Source organism: Gigantopelta aegis, chromosome 12 (genome assembly GCF_016097555.1).
Source record: "Gigantopelta aegis isolate Gae_Host chromosome 12, Gae_host_genome, whole genome shotgun sequence".
Classification (NCBI taxonomy): domain Eukaryota; kingdom Metazoa; phylum Mollusca; class Gastropoda; order Neomphalida; family Peltospiridae; genus Gigantopelta; species Gigantopelta aegis.
The window spans coordinates 9,641,660-9,661,725 of NC_054710.1; the positions used below are offsets into that span (position 1 = coordinate 9,641,660).

Below are 20,066 nucleotides of genomic sequence, written 5' to 3' on the forward strand. Positions count from 1 at the left end.
TCAGTTAGAACAATTCTCGCCATTTTGTAATACCGAGCACATTCTAGCAGCCACTTCCTAGCAGCCAATTACGCTAGCAGCCAATTTCAGCAGACACGCATGGCGACGTTCTAAACACTGGACCATTACGCCTTTTATAATGTGTGTTGTGGTGTGGGCTATACGATACTAGTTGGACATCCTATATTACCGTAGTACAGACGGATTTTTAAAGTGATACTTCAGATATTATAAAAGTGCTTAATAAAACGGTTAAGTTGTATTTATACGGATATTAGTAACAATAAGACTGTGAAAATTAGTCTTGGTTGTTATTTTGTTGTTGTGTTGTTATTATATAAAGATACTCTTTAAAACTCTAAAATTCTTAAGTTGTAGTGAATAATTAAAAATTAGCATAACAGTGTGTATAAAAGTGTGTGAAATACAGGTAACAATCGAAAGGAGTATGAGTCCGGTGTTTAGATCGTCGCCATGAGGGTCTGCTGAAATTGGCTACTAGCGTAATTGGCTGCTAGGAATTGGCTGCTAGAATCCGCTCGGTTTTTGTAATGACACAATAGCCGAACCGTACTATTTTTAGCCCAGAGGGAGCCCGGCAAAAGTGTCCCATTTTCAAAATAGTGGGTTAATTTTTAACTTGGAAAAGCCAGTGTAGTGAAACCAATTCGGAGTGCGGCGTCTTGTATGCACCAAACGTAATTGGATTTTCTGTTCTAAATGCTTAAATAATAAAAATATTCCCGACATAGCCGCTTTAAAAATAACTTTTTAGTATTTACTGTTTTAAGTTTATTTATATGACAGAAAGAAATATCTTTAAATGTTATAACTTTTGAAGTGTCTAGTGTTTAAGTTTATTTATTTGAAGTTGGAAAAGGGTAACTTTAAATTTTGTAACATTAAGTTTTTGCTGTTTAAGTTTACATGACAGTTAAAAGAAGTAACTTTAAATACACTGTATAAAATTTTAATTAGCTACTGTTTTTGATTTATATGACAGAAAGGTAACTTTAAATATTATTCCTTTTTAAGTATCCACTTTTAACTTTATATATGTGTCAGTCAAATAGAGATCTCTTTGAATATTATTATACAGTGAAACCCTCTCTAAACTGGACATCCTCTATACCAAGTAAAATGTTTGGTTTTAAGAGGTATCTGTTTTAGAGGGATTAAGCTGAAAAATGTTTTGTTTTTGAAGGTTTCCCAGTTTACAGAGGGTCCGGTTTTGAGAGGTTTCACTATAATACCCTTTTGAATATTCATAATTCATATTCATTTTTTTAATATCTACAGTTTATATTTATTTATATAACAAATTAATAAAAATGTAACTTTAAATTTACCAACTTAATTTTTTGTTGTTGTCTGTTTGCCTGTCCATTTGATTATGCAAACAAATATAATTTAATTCAAAATACACACCAATCTAATTAGCACAAACCTACCTGTATAATACATTTAATATACAGTACTATACACTTGCTTTCTTGCTGTATCCTGTTTCAAATGGCTTGCTGACACTGAAGATAAAATTCTTACTCCATTTTGCTTTGCATTTCAAGAGTCCATGGTCAAAATTATCAAAACAGAAGAAGTTTGTTTTCTTTAACGACACCACTGGAGCACATTGATTAATTAGTCATCGGCTATTGGATGTAGAACATTTGGTAATTCTGACACCATGTAACCTTAAATAAAATGTGTTGAGTGCGTCATTAAATAAAACATTTCCTGACACGTAGTCATCAGAGGAAACCCACTACATTTTTCCTTATGCAGCAAGGGATTTTTTATATGCACTTTCCCACAGACAGGAAAACACGTACCACGGCCTTTGTCTAGTTGTGGTGCACTGGTTGGAATGAGAAAAAATCCAGTCTGCTTAATGGATCCACTGATGTGGTTTGATCCTGCGACGCAAAAAATTATCAAAGTCACATTTTATAGTTTTGAGAAATATTGATTTTAGAGACTTCCCAAATATGTTCATATTCAGAGAAAACTAAACAACATTGCATACTTTACTGCTGTAGAATAATATTGATATTAATTTTATTATCCACATGGTTCAAGATATTCAGGGAAATATAACCAGTATGACCCACGTGTGTCATAATGATTTCACGTGCACAGCGAATGACGTAATTTTGTGAAGCAACGTCATAACTTAATACGGCTTCTACTTACCAAAACGACGTCATTTCGGAAAATGACGCCGTTTTGTCGTCTCTTTTTAGTTACGTTTGAAACGTTTTCACATGGTCCTAGATTGTTATTCATGCAAATAATATTTTGGATAATGTGGATAATAAAGAAATTATTACACTCGCGTGTGAATCGTACTGATTTTACGAAACTCGTGTTGGGATTTATGTATACAACTAATAATCCATTACACTCGTTTCGTAAAATCAGTATGACACACATGCTCATATAATAATGTCTATACATGATATTTAAAGTCTTTGTTGCTTTTATTATTTTTTAAATTAATAGAATAATTATCACCGAAATGTGACATGATTGTTATGCTCCATTTCACCAAAATATGACTTTGATTGTTTTGCTCCATTTCACCGAAATGTGACTTTGATTGTTTTGCCCCATTTCACCGAAATGTGACTTTGATTGTTTTGCCCCATTTCACCAAAATGTGACTTTGATTGTTTTGCTCCATTTCACCGAGGACTGGCCTCGGTGGTGTCGTGGTTAGGCCATCGGTCTACAGGCTGGTAGGACTGGGTTCAGATCCCAGTCGAGGCATGGGGTTTTTAATCCAGATACCGACTGCAAACCCTGAGTGAGTGCTCCGCAAGGCTCAATGGGTAGGTGTAAACCACTTGCACCGACCAGTGATCCATAACTGGTTCAAAAAAGGCCATGGTTTGTGCTATCCTGCCTGTGGGAAGTGCAAATAAAAGATCCCTTGCTGCTAATCGGAAAGAGTAGCCCATGTAGTGACGACAGTGGGTTTCCTCTCAAAATCTGTGTGGTCCTTAACCATATGTCTGACACCATATAACCGTAAATAAAATGTGTTGAGTGCGTCGTTAAATAAAACATTTCTTTCCATTTCACCGAAATGTGACTTTGATTGTTTTGCCCAAGGATTCTTCATATAATATTGTAATGATCCTATAATCCTTGCTTCTCTCCCAGACAAGCTGCTACCCTATCATCCACACCACCAGGAAGCCAGTCAGGTTTCGTCCAACCAAACAGGTGAGGCAAATATAGGGGCTGTTCAACACTTGCATGTTCGTGGTACTCTAGGAAATGTGGTATAAAATGATTACGGCCCAAAACACATTGTCTGGGTATGAGCCCAAGACTGGGTCTGGATCTGGGTCCAAGACTGGGTCTGGATCTGGGTATGAGCCCAAGACTGAGTCTGGATCTGGGTATGGGCCCAAGACTGGGTCTGGATCTGGGTCTGGGTCCAAGACTGGGTCTGGGTCTAGATCCAAGACTGGGTCTGGGTCTGGATCCAAGACTGGGTCTGGGTCTAGGTCCAAGACTGTGTCTGGGTCTGGGTCCAAGACTGGGTCTGGGTCTGGGTCCAAGACTGGGTCTGGGTCTGGGTCCAAGACTGGGTCTGGGTCTGGATCTGGGTATGAGCCCAAGACGGTGTCTGGGTCTGGGTCCAAGACTGGGTCTGGGTCTGGGTCTGGGTCCAAGACTGGGTCTGGGTCTGGGTCTGGGTCTAGGTCCATGTCTGGGTCTGGGTCCAAGACTGGGTCTGGGTCTAGGTCCATGACTGGGTCTGGGTCTGGGTCCGAGACTGGGTCTGGGTCTGGGTCTGGGTCCAAGACTGGGTCTGGGTCCAAGACTGGGTCTAGGTCCAAGACTGGGTCTGGGTCTAGGTCCAAGACTGGGTCTGGGTCTAGGTCCAAGACTGGGTCTGGGTCTAGGTCCAAGACTGGGTCTGGGTCTAGGTCCATGACTGGGTCTGGGTCTAGGTCCAAGACTGGGTCTGGGTCTTGGTCTGGGTCTAGGTCCAAGACTGGGTCTGGGTCTAGGTCCAAGACTGGGTCTGGGTCTTGGTCCAAGCCTGGGTCTGGGTCTAGGTCCAAGACTGGGTCTGGGTCCAAGACTGGGTCTGGGTCTAGGTCCAAGACTGGGTCTGGGTCTAGGTCCAAGACTGGGTCTGGGTCTGGGTCTGGGTCCAAGACTGGGTCTGGGTCTAGGTCCAAGACTGGGTCTGGGTCTAGGTCCAAGACTGGGTCTGGGTCTAGGTCCATGACTGGGTCTGGGTCTAGGTCCAAGACTGGGTCTGGGTCTTGGTCTGGGTCTAGGTCCAAGACTGGGTCTGGGTCTAGGTCCAAGACTGGGTCTGGGTCTTGGTCCAAGCCTGGGTCTGGGTCTAGGTCCAAGACTGGGTCTGGGTCCAAGACTGGGTCTGGGTCTAGGTCCAAGACTGGGTCTGGGTCTAGGTCCAAGACTGGGTCTGGGTCTGGGTCCAAGACTGGGTCTGGGTCTGGGTCCAAGACTGGGTCTGGGTCTGGGTCCAAGACTGGGTCTGGGTCTAGGTCCAAGACTGGGTCTGGGTCCAAGACTGGGTCTGGGTCTAGGTCCAAGACTGGGTCTGGGTCTGGGTCCAAGACTGGGTCTGGGTCTAGGTCCAAGACTGGGTCTGGGTCTGGGTCCAAGACTGGGTCTGGGTCTGGGTCTGGGTCCAAGACTGGGTCTGGGTCTGGGTCCAAGACTGGGTCTGGGTCTGGGTCCAAGACTGGGTCTGGGTCTAGGTCCAAGACTGGGTCTGGGTCTTGGTCTGGGTCTAGGTCCATGACTGGGTCCAAGACTGGGTCTGGGTCTAGGTCCATGATTGGGTCTGGGTCTGGGTCCAAGACTGGGTCTGGGTCTGGGTCTGGGTCTGGATCTGGGTATGAGCTACTTCCGGCCTCTGTGGTATCGTGGTTAAACCATTGAACATAAGGCTGGTATGTATAGTGTTTGCGGGCCAGTACCGGCTCCCACCCAGAATTAGTTTTTAATGACTCGATGGGTAGGTGTAAGATCACTACACACTATTCTATCTCACTAACAATTAACAACTAACCCACCATCCTAGACAGACAACCCAAAGAGCTGAAGTGTGTGCCCATGACAGTGTGCTTGATATAAGCACGTAAATAAGTTGAAATGAAATGGAGAGAGAGAGAGAGAGAGAGAGAGAGAGAGAGAGAGAGAGAGAGCGGGGAGGGAGGGAGAGAGAGGGAGAGAGAGAGATAGGGGGGAGAGACAGAGACAGACAGACACAGAGACAGACAGACATACACAGAGACAGACAGACAGACAGAGACAGACAGACAGACACAGAGACAGACAGACAGACACAGAGACATACAGACACAGAGACAGACAGACAGACACAGAGACCTACAGACACAGACACAGAGACATACAGACACAGACACAGAGACAGGCCTCAGTGGTGTCTTAGTTAACCCATCAGACATAAGGCTGCTAGGTCGGTACCAGCTCCCACCCAGAGTTAGTTTTAACAACTCAATGGGTACACTGTAGGTGTGAGACCACTACACCCTCTTCTCTCTCACTAACCACTATTCTACAAAATGTTTTTTCCTTGGAGAGACACGGCGGGTGTTACTCTATACTTACTTAAGTCTTTTTCACTTTTTCAAATACTCATTCTGCATGGCTCAACCGTGATTGTCCATGTCGCCAAATGCAAATTTTAAAGTTCAGTTTGGCAAATACATTTCAATTAATTTTAATTATTAACTTTCAGTAAACCTAATTTCAAAATTGCATGTACATGTACATGTTGTTTGTAAATTTACCATAATTTTGACTTTTAAATTTGTAATTGAAACTTGAATTTGATTACAGATTTTCTGACCAAATACACCATGTTGCTGATATTTGTTATGGATGGGGATCCAGATTAAAGGGACATTCCTGAGTTTGCTGCATTGTAAGATGTTTTCGACTAATAAACTATTTCTACGATTAAATATATTTTTTTGTTTAGAATATCTATATATAGTCTGTATATTCAATGTGCTTCTGGTCATCTTAATATTTGTAAGAAGCCCAAACTGGATATTGTCTTCAAATAATTTCAGTGACACCCAATAGCCGATATGTATTTTTGTACTGGGGTGTTGATAAACATTCATTCATTCATTCATTCAAATAATTTCGTACGTACGAAAAAACATATACATGTATTAGGAAATAAAATGAAATTTAACCTACATTTAGTACCAATATTAGAACGATCAGAAACACATTTAATATACAGCCACTAATATTTTACGCAGAAAAATATATTTGATATGTAATTACAATCGTTAAAAAGTCTCTGTTAGTCAATAATATCTTAAAAATTGCAGCAAATTCAGGAATGTCCCTTTAATACCAGAATTATTTGATTATGAGATTATTATTATTTTTTTTTAGATGCAGATGAAAATCGAGCATTTTCCGAGTTCAGGTCACACTCAGGATATGGTGCAATAGAAGATTCAAATTCAGGTACAAGAATTAAAGTCCGAACCGCATTGTTAACAACTATGATAGATTAATTTATTACCCATATGGTTAAAAATATGTTGGTACATATCAAGATGATACGTCCCACTAGAACGCCAAGTGGGACGCAACACTTCGACGTCACATGATGATGTCATCGATTGGATCACTACACCCTTACAGGAATGTAAACCAAACGAGTTGAGTGATATAAATTAAGATCGATTATGGGTAATAAATAGGATATTAAACTCGCTACCATTTCATATCATGTTTATGTCCCTTGTGAAATAAGTTTCATTGTCACTCGCTAAAACTCGTGACAACTGAAAATTATTTCACTAGGGACATGATACGAAACAGAAGCTCATTTAATATCCTGTAAATCCTACCTTTAATTACCGATATATTTTCCATGGCTTTGACATTGGGAATTTTAGCTGCATTGTTTTACAAAAAATTGGGAACTTTCATTTTCATTTCAAAAACATTTTATTAAAGGGACACACCCTAGTTACAGTTACATGTATTTGTCAACCATTACGGCGTTGTTTTTCGCTATTAAACCCCATTTTTCAAAAATAAAATTCAATAAATAAATTTTATTATTTAGAATACACATTTCCATTCACCTGAAGTGCTTTTTTGTAATCCTGATGTTTGTAAAACCACGAAATGCATTTTTTGCATTTTTTCACAAGACGTGCTATCGAGAAAAAAACGTTAAGCAAGCGAGGTCCAATCTATTTTTAGAGGGAATATTCCTGTGTAAACGTCACAGATGTTGGTATACCACGTGACCGTTATCATTTTGGTTCGGTTTGTTTTCTCGTGCACGGTTCACGCAATCAACATCCGATTTGTTGTTGTTCATTTGTGAGATTTTTTTTCACAGTTCGTGAACATTTTCAGTAACAATAAAGTTCAGACAATTAAGTGTCTCAATACAAAACGTTACAAACCCTTAAAACCAATAATTTTGCTAAGTCTTACGATATCTGGAGAGGGGATACAACCAGGACAGAACAGTTGGAACATGTCCAGGAGAGGTGAAAAGAACGCACCCCAAGTCTGTGAAATTTGTCGTGATGTAGGCATTGTTGTGCTTCGAGCGACATCTGCCGGTGACATCAGAATACTAACTTTCAAAATTATTTAAAGCAATTGGGACATGGGGATTCCCATGGTATTTATCGATATAAAACCTGCTTTTTCACTCCATTTGATAAAAACGTGATCTAAGTGTGTTACAGGTTTGTAGATTAACCAAATTATAATTTATTTTCACTAGATGGAACTAGGGTGTGCGGCTTTAAGCTCAGTTGGAATTTAAAAGAGTAATATTATACAATGTATTTATTTGTATTCATTCAAATTAATATATCAATTTTGCATTACGAAACAGTATAGGGGAGGAAAGGGCCGCGTTGCATATCATTTTCAAAATATATCTTTATATAATAACAAATGGGAATTATTTACATTCAGATTGGGAATTTTTTGCTCCAATATTGGGAATAAAAAATGACGTGATAGCCTTTGGGGAATGGTGCCGATTATCGGAGTCTAGAAATATACATGTAGGTGATTAAAAAAAACCTCTCTAGTTTTTAATAATATGACGTAATATTTCTCACACAGAAGTCCCAGTCCTGAAAAAGTTGCATTCTGTCTAAAAAAAAATTAGTTTTTAATAATATCATTTGTAATAATTCTCACACAGAATTCCCAGTCCCGAAAGAGTTAAGTTCTGTCTAAAAACTTTTTAGTTTTGAATAATATCAATTGTAATATTTCTCACACAGAAGTCACAATCCCGAAAGAGTTGAGTTCTGTGTCATCGAGTACAACCAACAGCAGTCACGACACTGCGGTGCTAGCTGCCTCACTCAACACATCCGATATCGACTTCCTGCCTGATGCCGATCAGGAGAAACAAGTCATCAGAACCAAAGTTTGTCTTAAGCCATGTTCACACTAACACAACTTATGAAATGGTTTAACGATACTGGTTTAGCTAAAAGACTAAGGGTCGAATTTACGCATTTAATGCAAGTGTTTAAGCACTGTAAATGTTTGTACACCCAATAGCTGATGTATTTTTCATGCTGGGGTGTCGTTAAACACTCATTTATTCATTCTTTCATGTAAATGTTTGTAGTTACACTCGTGTAAGACATAAATAGGCTTCATAAATTTGGTGCTAAGTCTTTGAGTTGCAAATGACGAGCATTTAATTTTACACATGCAATAGTTATATCAGCATAAGCCGACCAGGAGAAACTTGTCATCAGAACCAAAGTTTGTCTTAAGCCGTGTTCACACTAACACAACTTAAATTGCTTTAGCTATATTGGTTTAGCTAAAACACTAGCGGGTTTACTAAATCTAAGACTCTATGTCAAAATTACCAAATGTTTGACATCACGAGGAAGAGTTGAAAACACATGTTCACATGAAGTATCTAAGGGTTGAATTATTACAACACTGAAGTATACATATATGTGCTGTTTTTAACAGACGGCCATGTTTGTGACGGACCTTGCAAGGAAGAGTTCCAAGAGGCTGGGCAAGATGTACAAGATTTACCATTGGAATCTGCTGACCATCGCCATCTTCTATGGGCTACCGGTTGCCCAGCTTGTTTTCACGTACCAGAAGGTGATGTACACTGTTTAGTAGGATGTTAGCCAGTTAATCAGTGTGGTGGGTGGGAGTTGGTACTGGGCAAGATGTACAAGATTTACCATTGGAATCTGCTGACCATCGCCATCTTCTATGGGCTACCGGTCGCCCAGCTTGTTTTCACGTACCAGAAGGTGATGTACACTGTTTAGTAGGATGTTAGCCAGTTAATCAGTGTGGTGGGTGGGAATTGGTACTGGGCAAGATGTATAAGATTTACCATTGGAATCTGCTGACCATCGCCATCTTCTATGGGCTACCGGTCGCCCAGCTTGTCTTCACGTACCGGAAGGTGATGTACACTGTTTAGTAGGATGTTAGCCAGTTAATCAGTGTGGTGGGTGGGAGTCGGTACTGGGCAAGATGTATAAGATTTACCATTGGAATCTTCTGACCATCGCCATCTTCTACGGGCTACCGGTCGCCCAGCTTGTCTTCACATACCAGAAGGTGACTATACTATTTAGTAGGATTTTAGCCAGTTAATCAGTGGTGGGTTGGTGGGAGTCGGTACTGGGCAAGATGTACAAGATTTACCACTGGAATCTGTTGACCATCATCATCTTCTACGGGCTACCGGTCACCCAGCTTGTCTTCACGTACCAGAAGGTGATGTACATGATGGGGAATGATATGACCTGTGTTACTACAACTTTGACTGCTGTTTTTTTCAGGTTCTCAAACTGATGGGGATTGGTGACCTGTGTTACTACAACTTTGACTGCTGTTTTTTTTCAGATTCTCAAACTGACGGGGAATGATGACCTGTGTTACTACAACTTTGACTGCGCTCATCCTCTCGGCGTGCTGAGTTCGTTCAACAACGTCTTCAGCAACATCGGCTACATCCTGCTCGGAATCCTCTTCATCTTCCTCGTCCGGAGAAGGTGAGTGATGCTGGTTTACCAAAACACCCCGGGTCTGGGTCTAGGGGTCTGGGTCTGGGTCTGGTGAGTATGGTGCCAGTCCAAAATAAAACACATTGAATCGACTGTGACTGTGACCCTGTGACAGTCTGTGATGATGTTAACTACAGATCTGGCAACAGTGGTGTTAAAGAAAACCCTTTTTTTTGGTCATTCATTCATTTTAAAGTTATTTTTGTCTGAATTAAGATTCAAGCAAGCATGTACTGGGTGGACATCTTGACTATCTGGGCTCTTAACCGTAATACTACTGGATTAATGTTAGACAAAAACCACATGGAGTGGGTACACGTTTATAATTTTTTCTCACATATATTCACTTAAATGTTTTATAAATGTATAAAATAAAGTGGTAAGTATTATTTTCTTGGGGTTTTCGAAATTTTATGATATTTTAGATCAGTTTATGTGGATTAAAATTAGGCCAGATGTCCCGTATTTATGTCCATTATTCTGAATAACTGGGGTTTTTTTACCAGAAATTTTATTAACAATTTATATCCCAATATTTGGTGATTTTTGTTATTGGTAAAATAGCTAAAATACTTGCCGAAAAACCACTTTGTTAACTCAAAATTCCAATGTATTTTCCATTGAAAAACTAAAAACTAAAGCTGCCATACTCTTAATTAATCTATTTTCTGTTTTCTGTTATTGTTTTCGGTGAGTGTCGTGTGCAAAACTGTGGGAAATATGAATTGGGGAATGCACTGTATACAGTGTACTGTATGTCGACTGGCGTGACGTCGGGCGAGATATCTCGCCTGCAGTAATCAGAAGGTTAAACTAGTACAAGGTTAACAGTTAGTGGTTAGTGAGAGAGAAGCTGGGGTAGTAATTGTACACCTTCCCCCTGAGCTGTGCACACACTTTGGTTCGAGTGATTAATGGAATATGTAACAGTATTTATCGAATATTAAACAAGCTTCTATTTCGTATCATGTTTATGTCCCTCATGAAATAATTTTCAGTTGTCACAAGCTTTAGCGAGTGACAATGAAAATTATTTCATGAGGGACATAAACATGATACGAAATAGAAGCTTGTTTAATATCCTATTTATTACCCATAATCGATCTTAATTTATATCGCTCAACTTGTTTGGTTGACATTCCTGTACAGTTGTACTGTGCCAGTTGATGACGTCATCGTGTGGCATTGAAGTGTTACGCCCTACTTGGTGTTCTAGTGGGACGTATTACTTCGATATGTACCAAGATATTTTTAACCATATGGGTAATAATAAATCTTATTGCTTAAGGTAGTACTAAACCAAATAACTTCCGGCTGGGTCAAAGTTCGAGGTGCACCCAACTTTTGATAGAGAAGTGAACACCACAAGTCCTGTGATTGGTTATAAATGTGAGTGTGTTGGTTGTAAAAAATAATAGTTTTATCTGGGTAAAAAAAATATGCAATTTTATTTCATCTAGTACCAATGTGTCAAGTTGCCTTGTGCTTGAAACATGTATGGGGTACCTGTGAAAAAAAGTACTCGAATTTTGTGCGGAACTAGGGTAGTCATTGACGCTACCCGTTATCTCAGAAACGAGCAGCTTGACCCCCATTTTTTCCTGATTCACTTTAAGTGTGAGGGGTGGTAGTATTTATATCCGTGGCGTTGGTATACGTCAGTTGATACGTTGCAGGTAGGAGTTTTAGCCACATATGTTACTATTGTCGTCTATGGGATTTGATTTGGTACTATACACCCTTAAAGACTGTTTAATTGAAAAGGGTAGTCAAGATAGAAGCTTTAAAACATTGTATTGGTTTTACAGGGACTTGTTGCATAAGCAGATGGTAGCCTCGAATGAGGAGCTGGAAAAGGTAATGGTGTACTAGCATTTATAGCAATATGTGTCAGTAATTTCTCTTCCTGTCTGTTAATCTGCCTGCCTGCCTGCCTGCCTGCCTGCGTGCCTGCCTGTGTGCCTGCCTGTAGATTAATCTCATTTTTAATACACGGGTGAAGAAAAAATGCTAGAACAGCCTTAATCGATAATGCAGTACACTGAAAGTAAAAGTAGATCTACGCATTGTTAACATTGGCTGTTCCATCAGTTGTCTTCATACCTGCATTGTAAAGTAAGATTTAGCCCATGCAATCTGATGATAATTTGTAAATAAACTTTTTTATTTAAACTGATTTTTATTTCAAAAAAGGTTATTTGGTATGGGTTAAAAACTTAATAAATTAGATATATTTTTATCCTATAACTTACCCATGATATCCATGTCATAAACCCATGTGATAATTTTAGTATATTAACCCGGTTAATAATGGTATGCAAATTTGCAAGGTCTCTAGGTAATGTGTTGCTGTGGGTGGGTAATTTGCTTACAAGTCAACAAGACCTGTGTACCTGAGCGTAACGTTTTCAAAGCTTTAGTTAAAATGCGTGACATCAAACTAATTTGTGCTAATTGTGATGACATCGTATTACCGAGGATAGGATATACATGTATATAATTCGCTACTCGTGTTTTTTAATATGTAAAATATCAACCTCTTCTAGAGCCTCGACAGATACCTATTAACGTAGACTTGGTTGATATTTTCCATATTAAGAAACACTCGTGACGAATCCTCTATGTATATCAATTTTAACTTTATTCATTATAGAGTTATTTGCCATTAATTCATCTGTTTCCTTTCCACGCAAACGGACTGAAGTCAGCAACACCTTAATAATGGCAACAAACTAAAACAGTCCGTTTAAAGAAAGATTTCTTTCTCCTTACAGCTGCTGGGAATTCCTCAACATTTTGGACTGTTCTATGCGATGGGTCTTGCCCTCGTAATGGAGGGCATAATGAGTGCCTGCTACCATGTCTGTCCCAATTACTCTAACTTCCAGTTTGGTCAGTATAACCACAGACACATTATATACGTAAACCAGAGACACATTATATACGTAAACCATAGACACATTATATACGTAAACCATAGACACAACCATAGACACAGTATATACGTAAACCATAGACACATTATATACGTAAACCAGAGACACATTATATACGTAAACCAGAGACACATTATATACATAAACCATAGACACAGTATATACGTAAACCAGAGACACATTATATACATAAACCATAGACACAGTATATACGTAAACCATAGACACATTATATACGTAAACCAGAGACACATTATATACGTAAACCAGAGACACATTATATACATAAACCATAGACACAGTATATACGTAAACCAGAGACACATTATATACATAAACCATAGACACAGTATATACGTAAACCATAGACACATTATATACGTAAACCATAGACACAGTATATACATAAACCATAGACACATTATATACGTAAACCATATTTTCATGTTAGGAATTAATTATGATATTAATTCTTATGTTTTCACATACTCTTAGAAAGGAACCCGCTACATTTTTCCTTCTGTTTTTTTCAGTTCGACTTAGTTTCGTGCTTATATCCATTTAAAGTTCAAGCATGCTGTTCTGGGCACACACCTCTGCTATCTGGGCTGTCTGTCCAGGACATTGGTTTATTTGTTAGTGGTTAGTGAGTTAGAAGAGGGTGTAGTGGTCTTACACCTACCCACTGAGTCGTTAAAATTCGCTCTGGCCGGGAGGCGGTACTGGGCTGTGAACCCAGTACCTACCAGCCTTTTTGTCCGGTTGCTTAACCTCGACACCACTGAGGCCAGTATTTTTCTATTAGTAGCAAGGGATCTTTTATATCCACCATCCCAAACACAGGATAGCACATACCACTGCCTTTGATATACCAGTTCTGGTGCACTGGCTGGAACGAGAAATAGCCCAATGGGTGCACCAACGAGTATCAATCCCAGACCAACCGCACATCAAGCAAGCGTTTTACCACTGGGATACAACCATTTCGATTCCATCCAGACCTTTTATTACAATTTTTACGTGATACTGACTTTTATTGTAAATTTTAATATTACCTATCTGTGATATTTGTATTGTTTTGCACAGTTCTTTACACTGTGTTTTTATTAACTTTTGAATTTTTATATTGATGTTTCTCATCACATTAGTTTTGCATTTACCATAGTTTGACACCCAATAGCCGATGTATTTTTCGTGCTGTGGTGTCATTAAACATCTGTTCTGTTCTGTTCTGTTCTGTTCATACATGTAATTGTGCATCTCAATGTTTGTTTTTCTTTTAGATACATCTTTCATGTACATCATCGCATGTTTGAACATTCTGAAGATCTACCAGACGCGCCACCCGGACATCAACGCCAAGGCCTACCAGACGTATTTCTTCATGGCCATCGTCATCTTCATAGCAGTGGTTGGGGTGGTGCGTACACATTAGTGTTAAAGGCATACTGTCACAGATTTAATGACCTTATTTCTCGAAAAGTGGATAATAAATTAAAATTATATCAATGTTTGGAAACCAAATCTGGCTGTTGAATCACCTTAACCAAACCATGATGGAGTGAAATCCATGTCAATCCTTTTGGCAATATTAATTTTTACAAAATATCATTAATAAGTGGAGTATGATGGTTACGTAGATTGTTGAATAAAATACATTTAGGGACAAATCAAATACATATGTTTCACATAATACTTTGTTAGGTCATTTAATAGGTCAGTGGTATGGGGCAATTTGCCTTTAAAACGCTAACTGTATAATGAGTCAGGGCCTTACCACTTTTCAAAGAGGTACCACTTATTTTCTGTGGGTTATATTTGTTGTATCTGTGAAAATGTCCTTAGCAGGTGAATTTGAAAGGAGAGTCTGGCAACCTTGAGCCATACCACTATTTTTTACACTGTGCCACTGTGCAAATGTCCCACAGGATTAAAGTAAAATAGAAAGTGTTGCATAATTTCTTGAAGGTAATTTTGACACATATAACCAGCTTCAGTGGTGACATAAGGCTGGTAGGTACTGGGTTCACTGATTGGTTGATTTGAAATTAAAAATGGAGCTGATTGGTTGATTTGAAATTAAAAATGGAGCTGATTGGTTGATTTGACTTAGTTGATCGAAATGTGGCTCCTTCTGTTTCAGGTGTATGCCGCGAGTTTTGTGTGGATTCTGTATGGAATAATCCACATGTTTGCAAGTCTGATCCTCACCGGGCAGGTCTATTACATGGGCACATGGAAAATAGGTGAGGCCGATCTTTTTTAAAGTCCGAAACAAATTGTTAACAACTATGATAAATTATTCTCCTACCTTTAATTACCATTAGATTGTCTCAACACTGTCCAAACACAGATTGTGAAAGTAGACGATAACTAGTTAATAACTAGTAAAATTTAAGGGGAAAAGCTATTATTTCTGTTATTTCAGCTAGAGGTCAAATGAGCGATTTTGTAATGTCGCTATGCATGTGACATCAAAAGCCTCGGTGGCGTCGTGGCAGGCCATCGGTCTACAGGCTGGTAGGTACTGGGTTCGGATCCCAGTCGAGGCATGGGATTTTTAATCCAGATACCGACTCCAAACCCTGAGTGAGTGCTCCGCAAGGCTCATTGGGTAGGTGTAAACCACTTGCACCGACCAGTGATCCATAACTGGTTCAACAAAGGCCATTGTTTGTGCTATCCTGCCTGTGGGATGCGCAAATAAAAGATCCCTTGCTGCCTGTCGTAAAAAGAGTAGCCTATGTGGCGACAGCGGGTTTCCTCTAAAAAAATCTGTGTGGTCCTTAACCATATGTCTGACGCCATATAACCGTAAATGAAATGTGTTGAGTGCGTCTTTAAATAAAACACTTCTTTCTTTCTTTCTTTCTTTCAAAAGTCATATCCTGCTACTAGGGTTTCCACGAGTACTTGGGTACGGGCCGAGTCTAGCAAAACTCAAGTCCGTTCCCAGTACTCGAGTACCCGTGCAGGGAAGAGCACTCTCATTTAATTATATTTATTTACGTCATTCTGCCGTATTATGCTTGCCGCTGATTACACTACAGAGCTATGAGACATGGAGGGAAAAGAAAAGCTGAATGTGACAGTGTGGAATGCAATATAATGAGTCAGTGTATCAATTGCATGATTTGGCATCCATGTTCAGCGCCCCTGCGTGTGCTGTAACCTCACCGTGGTGCAGGGGTGTAACATTCTCTTTGAGAATGGCCAATACAGCACAAAATTGAAGTTTTGAGTAAAATTCAGTATCCGTAAAATTCTGTGATATTTGTGTTTTTGCACAGTTCTTTACACTGTTTTTGTTTAAGTCTTGAATTTTTATATTGATGTTGATCATCACTTTATTTATTTGCATTACCATAGTTTGACACCCAATAGCCGATGTATTTTTCGTGCTGGGGTGTCGTTAAACATTCATTCATTCATTCCATGTTCGGCGCGGGAATTAAGATCCATAATGCTATTTTACTTTATTCCTTAGTTATATTATTATCCAGTGTCGGGTACTCGGGTCCAGGTCGAGTTTGACCCGTAAGTACTCAAGTCCAATATTTTGGACTCGTGGAGGCCGTACCTGCTACTGTACGAATATAACTTTTCTTTATCCATTACCGTAATCTGTCAATAGAAACGGTGGTTGCAGGATACAAACCATTACAATGACACAGAATCCACCATGTCGCCTATAGTGACTTCATTTAGATCTCCTAGGACAAAACATAATAATGTAATTTTTGATGGAATACTCTTCAAGAGGGATAGATCGACGTGACGTAATCTGACAATGTCAGGGGTGAGACGTAGCCCAGTGGTAGAGCATTCACTTGATGCACAGTCGGTCTGGGATCGATCCCCATCGGTGGGCTCATTGGGCTATTTCTCGCTCCAGCCAGTGCACCACGACTGGTATATTAAAGGTCGTGGTGTGTGTTATCCTGTCTGTGGGATGGTGCATATAAAAGATCCCTTGCTGATAATAGACAAGAGTAGTCCATTTAGTGGTGACAGCGGGTTTCCTCTCTCAGTATCTGTGTGGTCCTTTACCATACATGTATGTCTGATGCCATATAACCGTAAATAAAATGTCTTGAGTGCATCATTAAATAAAACATTTCCTTCCTTCTGACAACGTCATGACGTGCGCTAAGGTTTAACGCAATTGTCATGACATCAACTTACATTTGTGTAATTACGTCACATACTTCGGAGGGTTCCACCCCTCTTGACTAGTATTCCATAAAAAAGCAAAACGTCAGACGGAAAAAAAAATGGTATGTGTTTTGTCCTAGGAGATCTTAGCGAAGTCGATATAGGTGATGGATAGTTTCAGTCTAATATGTGGAATCTGTCTTTTTTTACAATTTATGTTTGGACAAAAAATGGAGAAAATCTAACCGTAATTAAAGGTAGGACTAGTTTGAACCCATGAAAATGGACAATAATGGAAAAAGTTGTAAAAGAGTGACTTTGTATGGTTAAAACAGACTAGAGCTCATCATCATAACCATTACTTCTCGGAGGTACTTACATTTTTTAAAATGTGTAACGTTCATATTAGAAACAGCGGGATGATCAGAAACACAATAAAATGTCAGTAATGGTTCTAATAGTGAAAAATATGGTTGTTACAATTACTGTTAACTTTAAAAGTAGTAGTATAATTATAGCGTTTAAAAACTAAGGTCGGGGCTGGATGTAGACCAGTGGTAAAGCACTCGCTTGATGCGCGGTTGGTCTGGGATCGATCCCCATCAGTGGGCCCATTGGGCTATTAGTTGCTCCAGCCAGTGCACCACAACTGGTGTATCAAAGGCCATGGTATGTGCTATCCTGTCTATGGGAAGGTGCATGTAAAAGACTCCTTTCTACTAATGGAAAAATTGTAGCGGGTTTCCTCTCTAAGACTATATGTCAAAATTACCAAGTGTTTGACATCCAATAGCTGATGATTAAAAATCAATATGCTCTAGTGGTGTCGTTAAACAAAACAAACTTTTAACTTTAAAAAGTACGGTCTGTCACTTTAATATTTTATGTTAACACTTACTTTTGATACTGGCTTTGCTGTGTAAAATACTCTATTGATACTAACTTATAATAGATGTTCGTTCGTTCGTTCGTTCGTTCGTTCGTTCGTTCGTTCGTTCGTTCGTTCGTTCGTTCGTTCGTTCGTTCGTTCGTTCATCCATCCATCTATCTGTCCATCCATCCATTCATATGTTTATTCTTTAATTCATTCATCCATCCATCCATTCTGTTTTTATTCTTTAATTCATTCATCCATCCATCCATTCATCTGTTTTTATTCTTTCATTTTTTCACTCATTCATTTATTCTCTTAATATAACACACTCTTCTTTCACAAATTACCCTCACAATACTAACTCACACTTGCTCAATCACTCATTCACTTGCTCAATCACTCACTTGCTCAATCACTCATTCACTTGCTCAATCACTCACTCACTCACTTGCTCAATCACTCATTCACTTGCTCAATCACTCACTTGCTCAATCAATCACTCACTCACTCACTTGCTCAATCACTTGCTCACTAACCACTCTTTATTTGTTTTCAGATCGCCACATCTGCAGAAGAATTTTTCACATATTTCTGACAGATGGTGTTCGGTGTGCAAAACCAGCATACACAGTACGTTGATTGTTTAGATTTTAAAATATTTTAAAATTGTATTTTAAACTTGGTTAAACACACACGTGTATCTCACATGTTTGACTTGGTGACACTTGCTATACTGTTGATGTGTTATTTTAGTTAAAAACATTTACTTTTGTCACATTGTCGTCAGAGTTAATTACATCCTCTTTCTCCTGGAATAATTTTGATAATAATCAACAATAGTAGATGCATAATTTTGATTAAATAGGCATAAGCAACAAGTCTCTTCTTATTTTGCCTACAAAAACGTTTATACGAAATACAAGCAGACTCGTGTTTTAATTGAACCGGAGATGTTATTGGTCTGACATCACAGCAGTTCCGGTTTTGCTGAACCGATCAAAGTTTTAATATTATTTTTTTTAATGAAGATTTCAAGATATACGAAAAACATTAAAGATGTTTGTAAAGTGATCCCCTAATTTCGGATACATTTTTTGTTATTTCCATCTTCATCGAATGAATCGATTGCTGTGATAAAATATTATCGCCAGCTGATAAAAAGTAGATTTGTTTTTGTACAGACGGTGTATATATTATTTGGCACCCAAAATAAATTATTTTAATGATAAACACTACCACTTCCGTTGTTTTTATATCTCCCCAAAATGAAAAGTTTATAATATTTTATAAAGAACTGATGAATAAACAGAATGACAGAAATGACAGAAAGTAAAAAATCATCAGTTAAAACCAATTATAGGACAAAATATCAGACGCTAGTTAGTGGAAATAAAAAACAGAATGACCGTTCTGATCACGTGACAAATTTGGTGCCAAATAAGTGGGGGTTTTTCAATTGGAGATTGTCGAATTCGTACAAAAATAAAAATGTTTTCATTGCTCAAATAAAATATAACTTTTCTTGTTTGTAATAAACATACAAATGGATACAGGTATGGGACAAAATAGAGGCTGTTAAAAATACTGTTAAATTACGTTGTACGGTAACTGTCGTAAATGTTTCGTCAATTGCTTTTTCGTACACAACACGGCTTTGTTCCTTTGATGTCCAGTGTGCAGACTGATCGTTGTTTTTTTGGGGTGTGTGTGTGGAAAAAAGTGTGCATTTGGAAATAGCGGTGATAGGTGCTGGAAAATATAGTAGGGTGCTGGAAAATAAAGAGGGGCGCAGAAAAATAAAGGAGGGCGGAGAACGTAAAAGGAGGACGGCAAAATGCAATAGCGGGGCGGTCCGCCCTGCTTAAATGGGGCAGCAAGAACACTGGTCTTTAACCATATGTCTGACGCCATGTAACCGTAAATAAAATGTGTTGAGTGTGTCGTTAAATAAAAGGTCTTTTTTTCTTTGCAAGTCTGCTGAGTTGTATTTAGCAAATTGTATATTCATTCCAG

At 38.8% G+C, this 20,066-nt stretch overlaps 1 protein-coding gene across 1 annotated transcript in view; it reads left to right on the plus strand.

Annotated features, from left to right (window-relative positions):
• The window catches only part of LOC121386831 (SID1 transmembrane family member 1-like), a 56,578-nt gene that overhangs the window by 22,106 nt on the left and 14,406 nt on the right, over window positions 1–20,066 (plus strand). The window contains exons 9-18 of the mRNA XM_041517845.1: window positions 3,166–3,228; window positions 6,433–6,507; window positions 8,310–8,458; window positions 9,025–9,165; window positions 9,928–10,076; window positions 11,897–11,945; window positions 12,863–12,980; window positions 14,308–14,444; window positions 15,168–15,270; window positions 18,610–18,683. Coding sequence (XP_041373779.1) covers window positions 3,166–3,228; window positions 6,433–6,507; window positions 8,310–8,458; window positions 9,025–9,165; window positions 9,928–10,076; window positions 11,897–11,945; window positions 12,863–12,980; window positions 14,308–14,444; window positions 15,168–15,270; window positions 18,610–18,683 — 1,058 coding nt within the window. The remainder of the gene's footprint in view (window positions 1–3,165; window positions 3,229–6,432; window positions 6,508–8,309; window positions 8,459–9,024; window positions 9,166–9,927; window positions 10,077–11,896; window positions 11,946–12,862; window positions 12,981–14,307; window positions 14,445–15,167; window positions 15,271–18,609; window positions 18,684–20,066) is intronic.